At 42.2% G+C, this 22317-nt stretch overlaps 1 protein-coding gene across 1 annotated transcript; it reads left to right on the top strand.

Moving 5' to 3' along the window:
• Nucleotides 1-25: 25 nt before the first annotated feature.
• Nucleotides 26-1132, top strand: MYCFIDRAFT_189121 (uncharacterized protein; the record flags this gene model as incomplete). Its single annotated transcript, XM_007929651.1, has 3 exons — nt 26-288; nt 341-952; nt 1114-1132. The coding sequence occupies 3 exons, from the start codon at nt 26-28 to the stop codon at nt 1130-1132; spliced, it is 894 nt and encodes a 297-aa protein (XP_007927842.1).
• Between the last annotated feature and the right edge of the window lie 21185 nt (nt 1133-22317).

The raw sequence follows: 22317 nt of genomic DNA, 5'->3' as shown, positions 1-22317 counted from the left end.
ACTGCTATTGTATCCCGCCAACAATATGAGATCCGTAGTACTGACAGCAGCTTCGGCTTTCACTGCGCATGCTGCACTCTATCCCAAGACCGGCACAAGCAACCATACCTGCGTGCTCGACCCGGCATACTTATCATGTTCAGCCAAAGCGAATCCAGCGGATGTTGATACATGCTGTGTTGAGACCTATGGCGGTCTTCTGCTAGCTACCCAGTTCTGGGATGTTTGGGCAGACAAGCCACTGCCGGAAAACACCTGGACTTTGCATGGTCTTTGGCCTGACTTCTGGTGAGCAGCGATCACAGGCCTCTCTGTCACAATCGTGCTAATCTTTCGTCAGTAATGGCTCGTACACGCAATACTGCGATCTCAGTCGCCAATACGATCCCGTCCCATCACCGAACACGACGAATGGCCTGCCGAATGGTACAGTGGTCCCACCGTACAACGGCAGCAACATCGGCACGTTCCTCGAGCCGTTCGGGAAATACGATCTCCTCGCGTGGATGAACAAGTACTGGATCTCTCAGACCGGACCGAACGCTGACTTCTGGGGACATGAATTCAGCAAGCACGCCACTTGCTTCTCGACATTCGATGTGCCATGCTACGGACCAAAGTACCAGCAGCATGAAGAGGTGGTAGATTTCTTTGAGACTGCGATTGGATACTACCAAAAGTTCTCAACTTGGGAGTGGCTTGCGAAGCATGGCATCACGCCGAGCAACAGCACTGGATATAGCAGAGTCCAGCTTGAGAATGCTCTTGCTGCTGAGCATGGCGCTGTACCATACGTGGGCTGCTCTGGGCCGCGATACAATGACACTGCTGCAGGAAAAGCTGCGAAGAGCACGGATACGGGCAGGACTGTCTTGAGTGAGGTTTGGTATTATATGCACGTCTTTGGACGCCCGCAAGACCACCGCTACGTGCCAGTCGACCAGACATCGAGGTCAGGTTGCACTAATGTCACGGGTGCGGTCCACTACTATGAGCAGACTGCGACTCTGCGCGATAAAATTCGCACTATTAAGGCAGACGTGAAAAACTGTCTCGCATGAAAATGTACATATGATGATAGATAAGAATTTATACGACAGATACTGGATCCAGGCCGCCTCCCAAAGGCTAAGACGCGTCCTCTTATGAGATTCCTTCAACATGCGAGCCGTCAAGCTTTCTTGGCACGGGCGTCAGGCTGTCACGCTAAGGACTTCAACCATGAAGCAAGTGCTCCACAATTGGCCTCTCTGGATTAGAATCTCTGCTTTCTACGTTATATAGAGCTGATAGTTGTGCTTACGAATATCCGAGCCGTAGTTCTTATAGTAGACATCTATTAATACTACTCGCTATTAAGCATAAGTATAGTTTTACGATTCGTATAACCTATATCGCTAATTTATAGAGTCGTTCTCCTTTTTAGCGCTTACGACTCTAATAACTAACCTCTTACTACTTCTTAATACTATACCCGACTATTACTATAGATATCTTAGAAAAGTATAACAAGTACTATAATCTAGAGCCTAAGATACTAACTAAGTATAGGTACTATAGGCTAGAGCCCGAATTACTACCCAAGTATAAAGAAGAGCCCGAGGAGCAATATATCAGCTATATTAGAGTTAAATATAACGGCTTAAATCGCTATAGCGTCTATTTTATTATTAATAACCGCTACTACTTATAAATCTAACTCTTTCCTCTAGTTATACTTCTAAATAGATAGTTAAGAACTCTTAGATACCTCAATTTAGTATTTCTAAGATAACTAGCTACTTCTAACTAGCTAATATTAGACTTCTAAAAAAAGAACTAAAGGGCGCTAAACGTATTAATAAGTCGCGCTATATCGATAAGTCGTACTATAGTATATAAAATAAAGAGAAAAATAAAGGAGAAAGAGAGAAAAATAAATAGAAAACTAAATAGAAATATAAAGAGATTAGTATTTCTAGCGCTTCTCTTGCCTACGGTATACTATATCGCCTATTAGTAGCGTAAGAGAAGCCGGCGTTCCTAGATAAAGAAAAGTAGTAGGTTTAGTATATTTAGTATAGGATAGCTCCGGATAGTAAGACGCTATTTAGGATTTACTATTAATATATACCTACGAAGTTTCGTAGTCTAAGGAGGTTTGTTAGGGATTAGCGCGAGACACTAGCGGAATTTCGTTAAGGTTCTTAAGTATAAGAGGGGTTATGTTAGCAGGTAGATAGGGTAGTAGTAAATTAGTATAGTATTCGATAAGGATCTAGGAGGAGAGAGAGGAAGGCAGGCTAGTTAGCCTAACGCTAAGCGCTAAGTCCTGCCTAAGGCACTAAGACCCTAGCTTTACTCGGCCTAATTATATACTAATTACGTATAGCCTCTTTAGCCCTAATATACGCTTCCCTTCTAAAGGCCGCGCCCTTATAGCCTTCTATATTCCAATCTCGACCTCTATTGCTACTAACTTAGCAAATCTAATAAGCTACTTAGTCCGCGCTAAATTAAACACTTAACTACCTAATTATGTAACTATGTTAAACCTTACCTTCTAACGCAATGTCTAACTCTAACTACGCTATCCCTATATATAATAAACTATAAAGTAATATATATCTATAAGAATTAAGGACTATCGACTAATTATAATACGAGCGCGCCTTCCCTACTATAATAGGTAGGCGTACGAGGTATTGTAGCACTGCCTCCGTTCTAAGTAATATCGTACCGAGTTCTTTGCGTTTACTCTTAAAAGACCTAGCTATGTCCGCTTCCGAGAGTTGTCCGCTTCCGAGGGTTTGTTCTTATTATTACGAGGACTATTATTGTTCGTAGTTTCGCTAGCCCTAATTAGTTAGGTTTAGTAGCCTTTAATTATTAATCTTATCTTATCTTTTTAAAAAACACAGTTCGTCTAGTTTCTATAGGTAAAGGCTACTATAAGTGCAACAGTTAAGGTTCGCCTCGCCTAAAAGGTCGGAAAGATCGAGAAGTAACCTATTATCCGCAAGATCGACCCTAGCTAGCTTAGCTCTATAGTTTTGCCTTTAGTTAGTCTATCTTAATCTTTTAAGCGGCTTAAAGTTTTAATTAAACCCTTAGCAGGTTCAATCTTTTTAACTTAGTTAGTATAGTGCTTTAGGCTCGTAGTATAGGTAAGGTTAGCAATAGTAGCGAGCAGGTAATATTAATAATAGCGGCGCTAGTCGTCTTAGCGCTAACTTTACCTTGCTTCCGATTTCCTTCTTCGACTAATAATACACTCCGCAACACTGTTACTAATATAGCCGCGCCGGCCGCCGGCATACTGCTAGCTCGTAGCGCGATACTATTATCTTTATTACCGTTATTCGTACGCGCGTATCGCTAATTGCCTAGGCTTCGAGGCCCTATAAATAAATAAACAAGAGGTAGAGTTCTTAAAAGAGTAGGCGATTAGTTAATAGTTATAGCGCGCTCGTTAACACTCGGTGCGCATTTACTGTAGTAGTATAGTCTTATTGTCCTAGTTTGCCGGCCTCTAATTAGTTAGCTAATAGCACCCCGGGGGTAGTATTAATCCGAGGCCTTCCTAGTAACATTATAGGCCCTTAGCCTTCTTCTTGTTCTTTATACTGGTCTGATATTCGTCTAATAACTCAGCTATATCCTTAAAGGAGTCTTTAGCCTCCTACGAGTCCTATTTAGGTAAATAGCCTTGCTATCTTAATAGGTACTCCTTCTTGCCCTATCTAGTTCGGTACTTTAGGATACGTTCTATAGACTATAGCTCTTTACTATCGGCTAAAATGTGCTTGCGGGCGGCTGCGCGTGCCTACTAAGTGCGAGCGAAGCTTTCGCACTCCGTAGAGCTAATAGAATGCCGTCGTCGTTATCGTATTAATTACTTTTGCTAGCGTAGTTTGCTAGAAATGTACTTAATCGACTAGAATACAGTTAGGCTCGAGCAAGTTAGGCTACCTTAAGCCTTACGATAATAAGCAAGCTGTTAGTACCTACTAGGCAACTTATACTAAACGGGCTTGTTATAAAGTATAGGACTAACTGCATACTCGCTATAAGCGATCGCAATTATAAGCGGCAAGCCGCTTATAATCGCGATCTATGCTTATAGCTTTATAGTAGCTAATTAGAGTGAAAGTCTATATTTAATCTTCTAAGCAGTTTAAACTATAATATTTCTATAGTTTTATAAACAAGCGATCAATTAATTAACTAGCTATTAATCTTATTCTAACTATGTTATCCCGTTTATCTCATTCTGTCTATCTCATCCTATCCCGTCTATGCTATTGCTTAATGCGATAATTACCTATTATCTACTACTAAAGTCTTCCTCTTCCTCGTTACTATTATAGAAGTCCTATAAGCCTATTAATGTATCTAGATTGTTTAAGGGTTGTGCGGCTAGTACACGGCCGTACTAGCGTCGGAATGCCTCTAGAGCGGCCTTACGCGCTATTTCCTCTTCTACTTCTCGTATATTACGTATACGATCGAGAGATTCTTAGCGGTCCTCTTTAATCTAAGTATACCTATCCTAAAAGCCTTATTAGAAGGCAGCCGAGAAGTCGTTAGGCTATAGGAGCTGCTTTGTCTAGATCTAACGTAGTTGAAGCTAGACCTTATTATCGATACTATCGTAGATAATGCGGAGATATCGACGGCGGAGATCTATATAATACTTATCTAGGTTCTACGTCTTCCGGAACAGTGTCTTGCCTTCGAGAGAAAAGATAAGATATTAGATAGCAAGCGGGCTATAGCTATAAGCATTAGGCTGCTATATTACATCGTTGTCTGCAGTTTCGATATATGTCTAAGTGCCTAGTCGTAGCTAACTAGCATACTGTGTATATAGAAAGTAAGATAGCAGATCGGCAAGCGCAAGGATGAATTAACCTCTAAGAGGTCCGATAGTGCGCTTACTATTAATACCGCCTTCTGTATTCTATATACGTATCGTACCTATACTTAGATTGACCTCTATAGCAATTAAGTAAGAGGCTAAGTAGGATATAGCAGAGATACGGCTAGTTGCTATAAAGCCCAATTGCCTAAGATATAAGAGCAGTATATTAGTGTTATACTAATGCTACTGCCGAGTGTTCTCGACCTAATTAGCATCCTACTACTCCTTAGAGATAACCTTGTTATCGGATGCAACTAGAAAGCTAAAATGCTCGATAATACGAGTCGCTATTCGGAGCATTGCGATTGCCTGCTTCGTGCTATAGTTTATCTCGGCGTACTATACCGTCTCTTTATCGTTATCTATTAGCGATATAAATTAGTAACCTTAAATAGGGTAGGCGCTTAAGCGTATAATTCTGTCGATGTCTTGTATAAAGTACTAGGCATTATTATAGTCCTTGTCGCCTAGTTTTAGATATAGAGCTATACGTATACAGGACTTAAATGTAACAGGAAGCACTGCCGGCTGCTTAAACGGGAACTTTATATCCGGATCGACGCTTAAAGGATATATACCGTAGACCCGCTCTTTACTAAATTCTATAGCAAGATCTGTAAGGTCGTATAACGGATAATTAATAGGATATTACTATATAATTTCGAGGCACTGCTTACGACTAATAGTAGCATCTCGCTCGGAGCGGTAAAGTGCCTCTACTTTAAAGACCTGCTAGAAGACATATTCTGCTTCTTAGTCCTTACTAAAGATACTAGAGCGATAGAGCTAAGAATAGAACGACTTAGTAAGAGCGAGAACCTCGTTAGAACGATTATCTAAGTCCTTCTTAGGAAGCGCTAGTTTAACGTGCGCGCGACGATAAGCATAAGTTGCTAGCTTAAGGTCGTTAAGGCCTGTTCGCGCGGGAGCTGCTAATAGAGCTGCTTTCGGAGCTACTATTAGAGCTGCTATTAGAGCTGCTATTAGAACTAGCAGTCGAGCGGCTGTTAGACCTACTAATAGAGCTAGCGGCGGGTTAGGGACAGAAGGCAAGGGAGGATTAGCAGCTTAGAGCTGTTACTATAGTTATCGCTCTTAGTCCTATAGTTAGCGAATAAACAGTTAATTATTAATTACAGCCTATCGCTCGCGCTGTATATAGGAATGATCCCAAGCTCTAGGTAGTACTAGACTAACTTCGGAAGCGAGAAATACCTAACTAGAGCCTAGAGGGTAGCCCTAGACCTCTCGCTCTAGGTTACCGGGACCTAGTCTACTATCGGCAGGATCGATATCTATATTATCGGAGGTAGGAAGGTCTACCCGAACTACAAGCGCTGTGTCTGCTACAGCATCGGATGCTAGGTCTAACTAAATATAGCGAGGATTCGGTATAGGAGCTATGCCTAGTATATTAAGGATAGTATCCGAGAAGCCGCTAAAGTCGAATATGCGAGAGCTTAGTACTAGTAAGGTAGGAGGCTTAGGTAGGACCTAGTTGCGACGTCGCTCTTTATCTATAGCCCGCATTCGAGGTATAGCACTCTTAGTTAGTTCTTTCGTAAGCTAGTTATAATCGAATGCGCCCTCGATTATAAGTCCGCGATAGTCTTTAATACGAGAGAAGGCGACATATGTTAGTCTAGAAGAGAACTCTAGGCTAGTCTTAATTACCGCCTTATTAAGTGTTATACCCTAAGCTTTGTATACTGTTAATATATATAAGACAGTAATAGGAAATTGTAGACGCTAATTACTCTTACTACTATCGATAGTACGCTAAATACGGAAGATTAGGACAACCTTGCGGTTGTTAGTTCTAAAGAGCTCCGGAGCATTGTCTTTAAGCCTATTAAATGCGACTAAGAGGCATAGAGGTAGCTCTTCGCGAAGGTTCTTTCCTACCGTATCCTAGGCCTATACGATGTCGTATAGAATGCCTTAACGACTATTAATAAGGCTAAACTTAGTCTATAAGTTAGTAAGAAGTATTAACTTATAACCGATACTAATCTTCAACTTACTCTCTAGATTATAGACTAGCTTCGAGCTAACCGAGGCGACTTCCGGGCAGTTGTAAGAGGTAGACACTAGAAGAACAGCATTTCTAATGTTACGGAGGCGCTAATAGTTTAACTTATTAACGTCGGCATTCGTAAAGTAGAGCCGAGTAGCATCGTTAAAGGAGGTAACCTCGGCAATATCGAGATTAGAACTAGACCGCTTAATAAGAGTCTGCTAGTAGTCCTTACTAAATCGACTAACGCGTAGTGCGGCAAGTGCGTTACGGAAAGCGACTTAACTAGGGTCGGCGCCTTCTTATCGTATATTAGCTTTAAGGACTAGAGTCTGTATAAAAGCGTAGTATATAGCTTATGCTAAGATGCTCTCAATTCCCTTAGGCCGACTCTAGAACAGTAGTTGTGCGAATACCGGGGCAAGCTAATAGAAATTACTAAACATAATAATAGATATGCCTCCGAACGGAAGATCCTAGTTAGGAGGGAAGATTTAGCGTAGGCGTGCATTAAGGAAATATAGAAGCTTAAGTCCGATTATAGACTTCTTATCGATAATAAGGTACTACACATGCCGGAGTTGGTTTTGTATATATATTAGGCGTATACCTTAAAGCTTATTAAGAGAGCCTCGTACGGGAAGCTTAAAAGCCGAATGCATTATTAAGCTATTAATATTGCTCGCCGTAGTGCTAGTTAGAGCGGTACGTATAATAGGATTGCCCTAGTAGTTAGTAGCCTTTACGTTGCTCTAAAGTCGCGTATAGAGCATTTAAATTAGGAATGATTTGCTAGTACCGCCCGCGCTATCGATAATAAGAAGAAGCTAAGCTAGCGTAGTATCGATAGTCCTATCTCGATAGCGGAGAAGGTAATTAAAGTGATTAACTACTATATCGAAGCCCTAGCGCTAGTATCGGTTAAGCTACTCGAACTGTGCTATAGACTAAGATTGAACCTCTATCTCTACCGTGCTATAAGCTCGCTTCTTAGCTTGCTACTAGTCCTCGGAAGTGTCGCAGATCTCTAGGCACATGTCGCTGCATTTACCAATTCGTAACTCCTAATATACAGCTCTACTAACATTACGATCGCTAAGATTGTTCGGGTCTTCGTCCTAAATGCTAGGGTTCTATAAAGGTCTATAGAGTGTATCGAAGTTAGTAGGTTCTCTAAGGTTCTAAAGCTCCGGATCTATAAACTAATCGTCGTCCTCGCGGTTAATATCTTAGAGGTAATTATTAGGATGTCGCGAGTGCCTATACTCGTCGATATAATGCTAATAGTAGTACTATAAAGCAGCTGCCTAAGATGTGAACTATATATTGGGCTTATTAGGGAACGAGTATAGTGCTTTATCGGAGTACTATAGCAATTCGCGGAATAGATAGTATACCTAGATCTTTATACGCTAATAGTTAACAAAGCTAGGCTTCGTAGGATCGGACGTATACCGCGGGAAGTAATTAAGCAGGCGGCGATCTCGAGCTACATTCCGAAGCTTGCGAGGCTCTCTAGCGATTTATAGGTTCCACTTAGTAAGATACTTAAATAGGCTCTCTTGCTTAGCTAACTCGGGGCGTTGCATATACTTCTAGATAGAAGTCCGAGGTAGTACTCGTATCTGCGGTCGCGGTTAGCCTTCCTCGTCTAGTTCCCTAGCGTTATCGGCTATAGGATCTTTATTGTCGATCTAGACTGCTATAGTCTGCTCCGTCGGTAGCCGACAATCTATATTAATTACAGTCCGGCTACCTTTCTATAAGGGAAGATGCAAATTAAGGTAAGCAACTTGCTAAGCAGACTAGTCCCGCTTAGTAATTAGGATGTTAAGAAGCTTAGCTACTATCGATAGAAGAGGCTTGTTATAATTAATAAGCGGAAGCAGGCCTTTTATAATGTCGTCGTAGGACCGACTCTTAACTTCTATCTTGCTATAGTACTTTAAGATATAGTTTATTATAGCGTAAAGAGTAGTATAGGGTATAATATCGCAATTCGTACGCTAGGCTATCGATATTAAGCGATTATAGTAATTAAGGAACGAGTCGTTATAGGCCGCTATAAAGCTAAGATGCCGATTGTTGTATTTATAATTAACATTAGCCTCGCTACGGTACTTTCGTAGGAAGTGGAACCGACAGTATAGCTCCCTATTTAGATCGTCCTTACGCTTAGCCTAGCAGTAGTCGCTGTATATATAGTGTTGTATACGATTAATAATATTAGCGAGGTCTTCTTAGGTATTTATTAGCTTACTAGTGCTAGACTAGATAGTCGCTCCTTGTCCGAGGTCGCGGCCTAGTTCGGGATTTAGGGCAGTAATATATATGCCCTATTGCCGCGCGAATGCTTAACGACTATCTAGAGTCGACATTTTATACGTCGGAAGACCGTACTAGAGGAAGAAGTATATATAACAGCTTCTACGGCTCTACTACTCGAATCGATACTAGTAATCTATTATATTAAACTTCGGCTTTATTACTTTCTTAAGTAGCTGCTAGAAGCGTCGGACAATGTAGGCATCTGCAATATATAGGTATTTGCGAAGGTTCTCGCGTACTATCTTAATACGCTCGAGTAGTCTAAGCTGCTTCTACCGAGAATATCTAGGCATTAGGCGTACGAGTAAGTCCTATTGCAAATTAGTAGCGCTAATAGTATAGAACAATGCCGGCTTTCTAAGCGTACGTATATACGTCTCTAGGTTAATACGTCGACCGTTCTAATAAGGACGAGTACTACGTATTTAGCTACCTACCTTAACAATCGAGTTAAGCAACTTCTAGGCCTCTTTGTCTTTAGGATCGGCCGCGAGTGCAGCTTCTATCGTCTCTATAGTAACTTCTATACCGTTATTCTAAAAACGGTTTGCGAAGAAGGCGGCAGCGTTAAGTACTTAGGAATACATGCTCTTATTAAATACGAAGTATAGCTAGCGCTTATAAGATGCGAATCGGTTGTCCTAATAGCGTATATAGTAATTAATAGCATCCTTATACGATACAGTCCTAGGGCGCGGCTAGTTAGGATCTCCCTTGCCCTATAGAAGCAATATCGGAAAAGCTATTACTATAAGTAGGTATAAGCGATTAAGCTCATTAATCGGGATCTTAGAATAATCCGGCTAGGTAATGTATAACAATTACAGAGGCTACTAGGGACCTTCTTCGGGTGCGTTACTATATCGGTTGCGGAGACGGTCTCGTAGTTGCTCTATAGTATAGTACTAAGGGTGCAAATTAGGAATAGCGGCGTGCTCGTAGCCTAGGTTCTTATCTGCATCTAGAATACTAGCGCCCTAAGTAGGACCTTAATCGACACGTTAAGGTAGTGCTTCTACTATAGGAGTAGGAGCAGGAGCGACAATAGCTAGCTAAGCGTAGATATAGTCGATATAATTGTCGCGATTACATATACTACTATTATCGAATTGCTAGATAGGTACGAGTTGCGGTCCGTTTTAACTACTAATATATAAGAACTAGGCGCGAGTACTAATATAATCGCTAATAATATAGTATCGCTACTCTCTATCCTAATCGTTATTAAGAGTACCTATTTCGCAATACTAACACTCTATAGTATTTTAACTACGAGCTGTATTTGGCCGAGGGTAGTAGTACCCGTCGTATACAAAGTACTTCTAAGTAGGCGCTAGGGTAGGTAGATAATCATTCGTAGGTACTATAGTCTCGATATACTCTATAGACTCGAGCTGCTCCTTAATCGTATTATCGTCTAGTAGCTGCGATAAAGCTAGCTAATCGAGGGCAATCTCGCGATAGTATCGGTTGTTCGCCTTAAGCTAGTTAAGTGCATTAAGAACCTTCGAACGTCGGATACGGAAGTCTTATTAGAACTAACGCCGCTTTCGCTGTTTATCTTTAGCGGCGGCGGCAGCGGTAGTAGTCTCTATCTCTAATGCCTACGTTTATACTTAGTCTTAAATAGGCTGGTTTAAACGAAGGATGACTAGGTCGAGCTCTTTTAGAATGCGCGGAAGCTTGTAGTAGACAGTAATAACGTCCTTTAAGAAGTTGCAGATATAGCCGCGATATTGCTACTACTGCCTACGTACGTAGAAGACAGACATCTATATATAAACGCGGGCGATTAGCAACTCTTCCGCTATAGTAAGGCCTGCGAGTTCCTTAGGTATACGGCTAGGATCTATATTGTTGCTATTACTAAACAGGAATAGGTCCTTAGGTTTAATGTTCCTATCTCGATTAATATATCTGCTATAGACTCTATTGTTTTAAGCAATATATATACTAAACTATCGCTCCGAGTAACGACTGCAGGTTTCGAGCGTGTCCTCGTCGATTGCCCGATAGAAATCGTATATCAATTGCTTATCTTTAACATCTAGTGCATTAGTTACAGCTTGCTAATTAACTAGAATAAGAGCTAGTTCCTAATAAGTAAGGAAGCGGTCTCGTCGGTCTTATTATACTCTATCGGTGCGAGTTATCCTATCGCGGCGGGTACGAGGACCCTACTAAGCTTCGGAAGATGCGGAGTGCTACGTGCTATCGAGTAGTAGCAAGTTAGATAGCGTTAAGCCCGGAAGGAAACTACTGCCGCTACCTGTACCTACGTATGTACCCTAGCTTCCTAGACCGCTCTAACCTAGTATAGTAGGACTACGACCTAAGCTAATAGTCTACCTAGGGAAGTGCTATAAGCAAGCGGTCTTTAGTTCGGAAAGCAGTAGGCGCTAGAAGCTAAAACGATTGCTATTATACTTTCCGTCGATATACTACTTATTCTTAGCAATAGGATCCTCGTCGAGAAGGTAACTATTATACTAGAAGCACTAATCTTACTAATTCTCGCTTTAATCTTCTTATAGTCGAGGATGTCTATATTTAACGTATATAAACTAAGGCTATACTTGTTATAACTAGTTAGGCTGCTAACCTTTAATCTGTTTAGTCTAACGTATAGATGCCTATTGCTAAGTCGGCTCCTCTGCTTTAACCTAACGAGCAGAACGTACCTCGTATCGTAACTGTCGACTAGCAACTATAGCTATATACTAAGTATGCGACGTCTATAAGCTAGGTTAGCTTAAAGGATAGTAGGGCCGCGGTAGTAGAGCTATAGGCGTTCCACTTATTCTAAGAGTAGCTAGAGTAGGCCTAGCTAGAACGATTAGTCGAGTTCCGATTGTAGGCGCAAGTGTGCGTAGTAGACGAGATAATATATCTATAGCGGAAGGTCTACTTACTGCTATAGCTGTTCGCTTTGCAATCTTAGTAATCTGCTAGTTGCCCTACTAGTCCTTACTAACGACTATACTACGATAGGTAGCGCATCTCTTAACTAGAGGACTACCCTTCTTTCTAGCGTTAAGGAACTAGATCGTGTCCTTAACTTGTACGCAACCTATATACTTTAATATAGGCGCCTAAGTGCGATCGGCTAGAAAAGGCGGATTTAGTTCCTACTAACTAGACGGCGGCGGCTATAAAGAAGGATTAGGCTGCTAAGCCGGTAGTAGCGGTATATCTCTAAATCTACCGAGTCGCATTACCTAGAGGCGACCTCTACCTATAAAGCGCGGTAGGTCTAGTATAGCGATCCGGGCAATAGGGGCAGTGTCTTCTACTATACTACGATATATCGAGTCGGCGAAGATAGTATAGTATACGTAGTTATTCGTGTGTTTATAGTTATGCTCGAGGCGATAATCTATCTTATACTCTTTATTTCCGAGCTAAACCTTAGCCTAATCTATTTCATTCTTAATACTATTAAGTAGTGCGTCCTAGCGGCGATACTGCTTAGGAATAAAGGGCCGACTAAAGTTGCTTATACGTCGAGGGCGGCGGCTATGCTATCGGAGAATATCGCGAATAGACTAGCGACGATATATACGGAGGCGGCGGACAATACTACTCTTAGACTTGCCCTCGGTCTACTTCTAGCTCTATCGCGTAAAGCATCGGATAAAATACTTAATATAGCGGTCGTAATCGAAGACGCGCTTATCGTCTATAAAGTAGCTATCCGACGACAGACGCGGCTTTAAGTATATATTGTCGGCTTATACGGTAGTATCGAGTGTGTTTAAGTATCGGTATGCTTGAATCGGTATACTTAAATCGCAATATATAGCTGTTCTCTAATAGATAGCTTAGCAGACAGAGTATAGTATATAGAAGCACGGAAAGCGTAGATATACGGAAGGTTAGATATACGGATATAGGAAGGCGGAAGTAGGTTTAAGGAAGGAAGTAATCGCGAGTAGAAGGGACGAGGTAACGCAAGAACCTGCCTTAGGTGCCTAATAGTTTTCACATTGCTAGTAAATAGACCTATTTACGTTACTATTGCTCCTACTATTTCGTTTGCCTATATACGGGACCGCTCGGCAACTAGCATCTACCTATAGGTCGTTCGTATTACCCCTTGCAATACTATAATCGTATAGCTTAAAGCCTATATATAGTTAGTACCTATATGCCTTTGCTAACGTTGTCGCTTAGAGGCTAGGGGGATAGTCGTTCCTCCTAAACCCCCTATAGCCTTACCGCTTTAGTACCTATATGCCTTTGTTAATGTTAGCGCTTAGAGGGAGGGGGATAGTCGTTCCTCCTAAACCCCCTCCCTTACTACTTTAGTACCCGATACCTTTGTTAACGTTAGCGCTTAGAGGGAGGGGGATAGTCGTTCCTCCTAAACCCCCTCCCTTACCGCTTTAGTACCTATATGCCTTTGTTAACGTTAGCGCTTAGAGGGAGGGGGATAGTCGTTCCTTCTAAACCCCCTCCCTTACTATATAGAGTGCTCCTACCTTTACTAACGTTAGCGCTTAGAGGGAGGGGATAAACCCCGTCCCTTACCGCGTAGAGTGCTCCTATCTTTGCTAACGTTAGCGCTTAGAGGGAGGGGGATAGTCGTTCCTCCTAAACCCCCTCCCTTACCGCGCTAAGTACTATTTAATCGCCTACGTTATTTATCTTATGTGTCGTATATATACTGCTTAGCGTACGAGGTTATATTAGCCTAAGGCTGCCGTCGTTATCGTATTAATTACTTTTGCTAGCGTAGTTTGCCGGAAATGTGCTTAATCGACTTAACTCGGTCGGCTTCGGTCTAGTCTAAAATTGATCGATTAAGGTTCGTTAGGCTAGAGACTGCTTATTTATTAAAAGTATTTATTTATGCTTCTAGTGCGTAGATTAAACGCTTAATCTATAGCATTGTCTAAACCTTACCTCGCTACCTGCCCGCCTTTTACGCTTCTAACTGCGCTACTATAACGCTAGCGATAGTAAAGGGATATTAGTATATAAGAATTGCAGCCGTGCGTCCAATTACAATACGAGCGCGTCCTTCTACTATAACAGTCGGGCGTACGAAGTATTTGCAGCTCTGCTCCCGCTCTAAGTCTATAAGGTTCGAGTTCTTTACGTCTACTCTAGAATAAACAGACCTAGCCCCCTCTTCTTCGTAGACGTACGTAGATTACACGATCTATCTAAACCAAGCTAGGGTGCCGAGTCGTAATTTTAGCAGGTTTCTTAAACCGCCGTAAGCCGCGCTAGCCGGGTTCTTAGTTGCCTTTCAAACTAACTATTTAGGATTCGAGGGAATTGCTAGTAATAGTATAAACAGTAGAGGGGCGTCGGTACCCTATTTAACCCGATAGTCTCGTTAGCCGGTAACATTGTCGCTAATTAACTAGGTCGAGTAGCTATAAATGTTTACTAAAAAACTCAGTTCGTCTAGTTTCTATAGATATACTGCGGTATGCGTCGGAGAATAAGCGTAGTAGTTATATTTACTTAGTTAACTTGTAATATGTCTCGAAGGGCTAGGGTATAACATAATTTAACCTGTTAGAAAGCCCCGGCCTATCCGCTCTATAGTTTTGCTCTAGTATTGTCCTTCTCTTTAGCTGCCTATATCCCTTTTGCTACCCTTTAATCCGTCTCTTTTGCTGCCTATATTCCTGCCTGTTCTGCTTCTCTTTCTGTTTCTTAAATTGCGTCGTCTGCTATAACGTATTACGCGGTACGTAGCGTATATACATCGTACTTTAGAGCGGATGTTATTAGCTTATAGTATTGCTATTGTTAGCGCGTAGTACTTTATTATTGTTGTGTATTGTCTAGAAGTCGCGTAAAAGTTAATGCCTAAGGGTAACTGTATAGGATTTAGCTAATTAGACAATCGCATTCTAGAATCCGGGGAGTTACGTAGATAGCGAAACGACGTACTATACTACTAGCGGACGAGACTGCTATAGTAGTGCGAGCTTCGCTCGCAAAGACTTCTTCTAACTTAGTAGGCGCTTTATCGCCTTCGCGCTAGTAATATAGTTTAAGGAGGGAGATATAGAAGGTATTATAGATAATATAATAAGGTAGGAGCTATAACTAGTAGGCCTAGCTATTACCCTTCGGTTCTCGGATACGGAATAGGCTAATAAACCGTAGTGCTAGTTTAGGGCGTGTTTTGCTATTAGGTAATAGGTGTTTGCGGATGCGGAGGTTCTTTATACTAAGCATAACTATATCGCCTTGCTTAAAGGTTATCGGTATATAGTGTTTGTTATAATAGGCCTTCTAATAGGCCTAGGCCTTTGCTAGTTTGTTAGCTATCTTAGCGTAAATCTCTCGCATCTTTTAAACCCTCTTAATAGCTGCTAGTATTTTAGGGGCTTAACGCGCTTCCCTTTCCTTACGCTCGGCCTCGAGCGATAGGGGGTCTTATAGTATAGTAGCGTTCTAGCCTATTATAGCTATATATAGTAACACATTAGTTAATAAGTAGACACTATTATTATATACGAATTCAGCTAGTTATAGGAGGTTAACCTAATCGTTAGGGTTCTTATTAATGTAGCTACGTAGGTACTACTATAGGGTAGCATTTTGCCTCTCGGTTTAGCTATCTATTTGTAGATAGAAGGCTATAGATAGCCGATACTTAAGTCTTAGCTATAGGTATATCTTACTCTAATAATAAGATATAAATATCGAGCCTCGGTTAGAGACTATCCCTTTAGGGGTTCCCTAATAGGTATAGAAGATATTATTCTATAGGGCTTCTGCTATATTAATAGTAGTCTAGTCCTTCCGAGCAGGGATATAACGAGTACCTTTAGTAAACCGATCTACTATTGTAGGCGGGACGAGTAGGTCGTAGGTAGAGGTACATATATAGGGAACTGTATACTATAGGCCTAGTACTTAGTGTCTCTTAGGTAACTGCGAGGGGTCGGCGTAGCATTATATACTTCGAAGGGAAGGCGTTGTAAATATTAGAGAGAAGAGAATAGACGTAGGGAGGGCTATATTGTAGCTAGATTAGGTACATTTCCTATATCTTTCTTGCTATATGTTGTCGTAGCTATGTCTCCTTATATTGTATGTATGTGTGTATTCTAATTATAAAGGTAGTTGTATATATTAGGGGTACAAAAACAGGGAGAGAGGGTACAAGTGTATATACCTATACTAAGCCGGGTTTCCCTACTACATTTTCCCTCCCGGACTAAGAAGTCTGCCCTTAGACTAACGCTTCCTTACCTCCCGGACTAAAAAGCCTTAAATACGTAAAGGAAAACTAAACTAACTATCCTATAACGGTATCCTAGCTAGCTAGCTACTATACCCTATTACTTATTTCTTTCTACTACGAGTCGCTAGTCTACTATAGTTACCTCTACGGCCCTAGCCGCTATAATTGCCTCCTCGCCCCTACTAGTTAAATTAGTCGATAAGAGCCTAGGTCCGCGTCGCCTTAGCCCGTATGTCCTAGCGGGTCTATCGCTTATTCGGATTAGCTATAGGGTTCGCAGGCTGCTCTAAAGAAGATAGCTAAGGAGGCTGTTTCTTAGGGGTACTAAGCTGCTAGGAGTTAACGTTCGGGAGTACTCTACTAGGAGTAGAGACTTTCGAAGCGTAGGTAGCAGGTTTCGCTAAGGGGGCGCTAGACTGCCGCTAGTTAGTAGGAAGGTCTGCCTTACTAGGTTCCTATTAGTATATAAATCCCTAGCCTCCCTAATTAAACTCCTCCCTAGTGTTAGGCGTAGGCTAATATCGGTAGAAATTATCCTAGTTTAGGCGCATATACCGATCTTCGCTATCGTTTAGGATACAACTCTAGTCTTCTAAAGACTATATAAGAGCCTTAAAGAATGATTTCTCCCCGAAACGTTCCTACTCGAGCCGAATAACCTTACTTAATATCTTAGAGTATACCGACGCTATATCCTTGCGATACTGCTTTAAACAGTTCTCGAGTATATATAAGGAGCCTTCTTAGTTAAGGTTGCGAAAGAGTCTTCGAACACGTTACTATATTATAGTATCGTCCTGCTTTAATCGACCGACGAGGGCTTCCGAGATTAGGTTGTTATTGCGTAGGCGCACTATAGCCGGGAATGCGTACGGAGGGGCACCGTACTTGTTTGTAAGACTAGAGGGCGAGGTAGGGCTAGGAAGAAGGTCTCGATAGGTAGCGGCGAGTTCCTAAAACGTACCTCTAGCTTCGCAATCGAGCTTTCTAGTTACTAAGTCGTATCGGTAGAACTAGGGGAGTATAGTCATTCTCTTAGTATTCTTCGGTAATGCCTAAGCGCTATATAGAAGGTAGGGAAGGGTTAGGCGTACTCTAAGGGCACCGACCGGGTACTACTCCTAGCCTATATTTCGATACTTACCTTTCAACTCGTTCTTAATAAAGTTATTAAGGGTATTCTCTATCTTAGTGTTTAGGCAATATATATTATAGTTAATAGAGAGAATATAACCCCGAGGGGCGTACGTAGGGCCCTTTTCCTAGCGAAGGGTCTTAAGTTCCTTATACTATTTGTTAAAGACTTCTAGTTAGTAGATCCTAGCGAAGACCTTCGTAGTAGTCTCTACCGTTTTAGGAAGGAAGGATACGGAGCCTTAAACTTAGTTTATAGCAATGCCTTCTTAGAGATCGAGAGGGTACTAGTTAATATAGGCAAACTCGGTCGAACCGCCGTTACTAGGTTGAGTTATCTTAGCGTAATACGGGTAGGAGATTAGGTTAAGAGCGTAGTTAGGGCGGGTAAGGCCGTAGAGGAGCTAGTAGATAGGGTCTCCTCGGCAGATCTACTAGAACCTAGAATAGAAGGCGGTTCGAAGCTAACCCTTGTTCGAGACTCCGTTAACTAAACGCTAATACTAAAGGTACATTGCAGCCTCTAGCTTAAACTAGTTAGATAGGGACATCTTTCCGAAGGGTAGAGGGGCCGCGGCGACTTCGACTTTCTTATTATTATACTAACTAAAGACGGCCGCTCTATATAGTTTAGTAGAGCCTTTGTCGCTCGTAATGCTATCTAAGGTAATAGTACTATCTCTTGCCTAGGCATCCTAGCTAGCCTTTGTTATTACTCCTATACGGGAGAAGGCCTTACGAATCTTAGTAGCAATCGCTAGGGTAACGCGCTTAATAGTTAAAGGGTTATATGTCTTACTCTCGTAACTATAGGCCTTAGGGAAAAAGCGATATAGTCTAAGGTAGTCGCTAGGGATAGGAGGACGGCGAGTCTTCCGAAACAGATTAGGTCTCTTATTTCGAAGGCGGAGAAGGTCGTTCCGGTACTTATATCTAGGGCTACTTAAGGTTTCTATTATCTACTCTCGACCGACCTTTCCTCGAAACCTAACTACTATCCTAAACAGGTAGCGGGTATAAGTATAGCAAGGCGGGTAAGGGGCAGTTATAATAAGGGCAATTGCTCTTCCCTACGTAGCGTTATTAGATTTACTATCGTACTATATTAAAGCACTGCGGTCGGCTTCCGAGAATCTATTATAGCTGTAGTAGGCTAGGCTATTTCTAATTTAAGTGTCCTTATCGGGGGTTAGCTCCTTATAGTATATAGTGCCTCTCTGCTTAGGTCCTAAGGTATTGAGGTCGTCGGTTAGGTTCTTCTCGAGAGGTACGGCAAGATCTCTACTCGGCTTATTAAGTCTATTCGATCTACGGGTCCTTCCTAGAGGGGGGATAGGCGTAGTAGTTCGAATTCGACGAGTAGGCAGAGCCCCTAGAGTAAGGCTATTATTACTACTCCTACTACTAGTCCGATCGGGTAGCGAAGAAGAGTTTTCGACTAGGAGATTAGGGCGAGTCGTATCGCGTTATAGAGGCGTATTTTAGCGAGAGCCGATAGGCTAAGTAGGGCGAGCGGGTAATAGCTACTAGTTATCCTATCTAGCTAGAGGGTCGCTAGCCGGGTTGTATATAACTAGTAATCTAATAGGTGTGCTAATTCGCTTATATATGCCTATATAGGATCGAGGGATATTAAGCCCTAGAGTCCTAGAGGCAGTACCTTTAATGTAGCTACCTAGCGGTCTCGAAAAAGGGCGCCCGTCGGGAGTAATAGCAATTATAGGAGGGCCTTCGTATTAGCTAATTCGAATACTAATAGCCTTAAGCTTCGCCTTACTAGCCTCCGATCTCTAGGAGAAGAATTTATTCTTACCCTCCTTACGAGTGTCGTCCTCCTTATCTACTACGTAGTCCTTAGTAGTAATAGTAACGGTATTAATATCTGCCCGTCCCTATCTCGCCCTAAGCGTTCGGCGGTATAGGTAATTGCTTAGGATACGAAGAACAAGCTAAATTTCGGAAACCTAGCTAGCGTCCTTAAAGTTTGCGTAGTTGTTAAGCTTTCTATCCTTCTATAGCCTAAAGACTCGAGCTATTTCTTTTGCGGTATTACCTCGGACATTGTAGAGGTCTAGGTAGTTCCTAAAGAATGTAGGACTATTAGCAATGTCGTTCTTACGGCGATCTTCCGTAGCCTTCCTACGAGTAGCGGCGGCTTATAGGGCAGCAAATTCGTTACCTATATGCTACTCGAGGGCCTATACTATAGTAGATCCTCGGGTACGAAGAATATCTCCTATTTCTTTCGGCAGTCCTTTAAAGAGCGCCTCCTTAAGCCGATAATAGGTTAGCTCGGTGCCTTTAATAAAGTTATTAACACTTCCTAGGTTGTCGTAGATTATATCTACTTTAGTTTAGCGGGATAGGTTAGCGGATTAAAGATATTATACCTATTCGAGTAGGGTATTGTAATTACTTAGTCGCTAGTCGGAAGGAAGGTAGGAAATGCCGCTATAGGCTACGCTCGTAATAAGGTCTCGACTAGAGGCTTCTACTATTACGCGCTTGCGAGGCGGTAAGGGGGGTTTTACGTATCGGGTCGCGTAGAGGAGGTAGGGGTTTGTCGGTCTTTAATAGTTAATTAAGGAGGGTAGTATTTGCTATAAGCGCCTATCGCTTTGTCGAGGAAAGGGCGGTATAGGTATGTTTGTTTATAAAGAAGTTTAGGCGCGAGAAAGATCGCCTTTTTATCGTAGCAATAGCGCGGGTACGCGGGAAGGGACGGGAGGCACCTACCTTACGCGTATACGCGCGTTTGTATATAAATCCGAAAATAAGGCACGTATCCTAAAGGAAGTAAAGGGTTAGTAGTAGGCAGCGGCGACATCTCTAGAGGCCTAGGTAATTCGCGTAGTAGCGAGATCCGAGGGCGTAGGACTAGAGCACTTAGATCTAGGGAGTTAGGCATTATATAACGTACTAACCCCTCCGCTTCAACCCCTACCGCATTAGGGCACAGTTATAAGGGCTCCTCCGGGCAGTATAGGGGTAGTAGTAGTAGTCGCAATGTATCCTAGCTAGCTAGCTACTATAGGCGGGAGCTCCCGGGATTCTTAGAAATCTCGACATATCGGCCGGCGTAGGCTATAGAAATAATATAAAGGAAAGCTTTTTAAACAAAGGAAATCTTTAAGGTTAGGTAAGGTTTTCCTAGGCTTACTCCGTAGGGTAGGCTTTAGTTTTAGTAAGCTAGGCGCGACGTAGAACTTCTAGCAGGTCCCCTTTTACCGAGTTAAAATTATTTACTCGCTCCGCGGGTAGGCTAGTACTTAGACTACCCCGGGGAGCAGGTCTAGGGATATTATTAAGGATAGGGGCTCCTTACTAAAGCCCCTACCCTCGTCGGTAGTAGTATAAAAGAAAAGAAGCAACGATAGGGCTCTAGTAGTAGTACTCTATCCGGCTACTAATATATAAAGGGACAATCGATCCTAGTATATATCGATAATCCGTTTAAATACGCGAATAAGGGTATTAGCGAGTAAAAAATTCGGTATAAGGCGAGTAAATAGGAGCAAAAGGGAGGCTATACGCGAGTAGTTATAGGTTTATCGGGCCTACTAAGGTAGTAGTAGTCTATTTTCGTTGCATTCTATAGCCTACTCCGCTTCTAAGGGTTCGTTAAAAGCTCCGGGGTTTAAGCCTAGGCCCTTAGAGTTAGCGGTATAGCGGAGCTCCTCTTGTTCGATCTAGGTAAGCCGAAGCCTATCTCGTGTTCTTATTAAGGACAGCCTATATTCGTTGTCTCCCTAGTTCGCAACGTTGTCTATAGCCTCCTAGGCGAGAAATCTAATGCCTCGCCGCCTATATAGGTTAGTATATACTAGGGCAGTAAGGCTAGTTTCTACTAGGGCCTTAAGGAGATATAGGTTATATTCGAACTTCAATATGTTTATCTCGTCGTAGACCTAGACTCTCTAGGTCGTCTACTAGCTAGGGTCTCGCTATAGTACTAGTCGAAAGCTAGGGTCCTAGGTAAGCCTCGGAAGAGCGCTAACGTAGTAGGCTTATTCGTATAGGTCCTACCTTCTATATAGAATTGCTATCTAGCCGAATCTATAGTATTAAGCTAAAGGCTAGGTTACCCCTCCCTAGGTAAATAGGGCTAGGTAATTGAAAGCTAGAAAACTATTAGGTTCGGTCGAGCTATTAAAGAAGAGATAGTTATTCGAATAATCTTCTATAAGGGGTACGCTAAGGAGGTCTCGTATTAGGTTATTAATCTAAGAGATAGGATCGACTTTAGGGTCGACTCGGTATATAGCTATAGTATAGGCTTAAAAGGCTCGCCTTTACTCCTCCCTAGGAAGGGATATAATCGTATAGACGTCTATATCCCTTTCTTTACCGGACTTAGCATTAGACTAGCTATCGTCCCTAGACTCGGAGGACTTAGACTAGCTATCTCTATCTGCCTCGACTTCTTTATTAATAGGTTCGTTGTTCGTCGTAGTAGCGTTTTTACCCGAGATCCGGTTAGGCCGGAATAGAGGTACTTCCTTTAGTCGATCGCGTAGAAAGGTAATAGCTAGATTAGCCCTATTAAGTTCCGTAAGGTAGTACGAGGTCCTAGAGGTAGTAATCCCCGTAATACGAAAGGGGCCCTTCTAGCGAAAGGTAAGCTTACTAGACCTCGAGTGCTCGATTTCGCTCCTAGTAACAAGTATAAGGGATCTAATCTTAAGGGGAGCGTTAGATACTACTCCCTTTTCGTCGTAC

This window comes from Pseudocercospora fijiensis (genome assembly GCF_000340215.1).
Source record: "Pseudocercospora fijiensis CIRAD86 unplaced genomic scaffold MYCFIscaffold_5, whole genome shotgun sequence".
NCBI classification, from domain to species: Eukaryota; Fungi; Ascomycota; class Dothideomycetes; order Mycosphaerellales; family Mycosphaerellaceae; genus Pseudocercospora; species Pseudocercospora fijiensis.
Note: the sequence above shows the minus strand (reverse complement) of the source record. Positions and strands in the feature narration are given on the sequence as shown.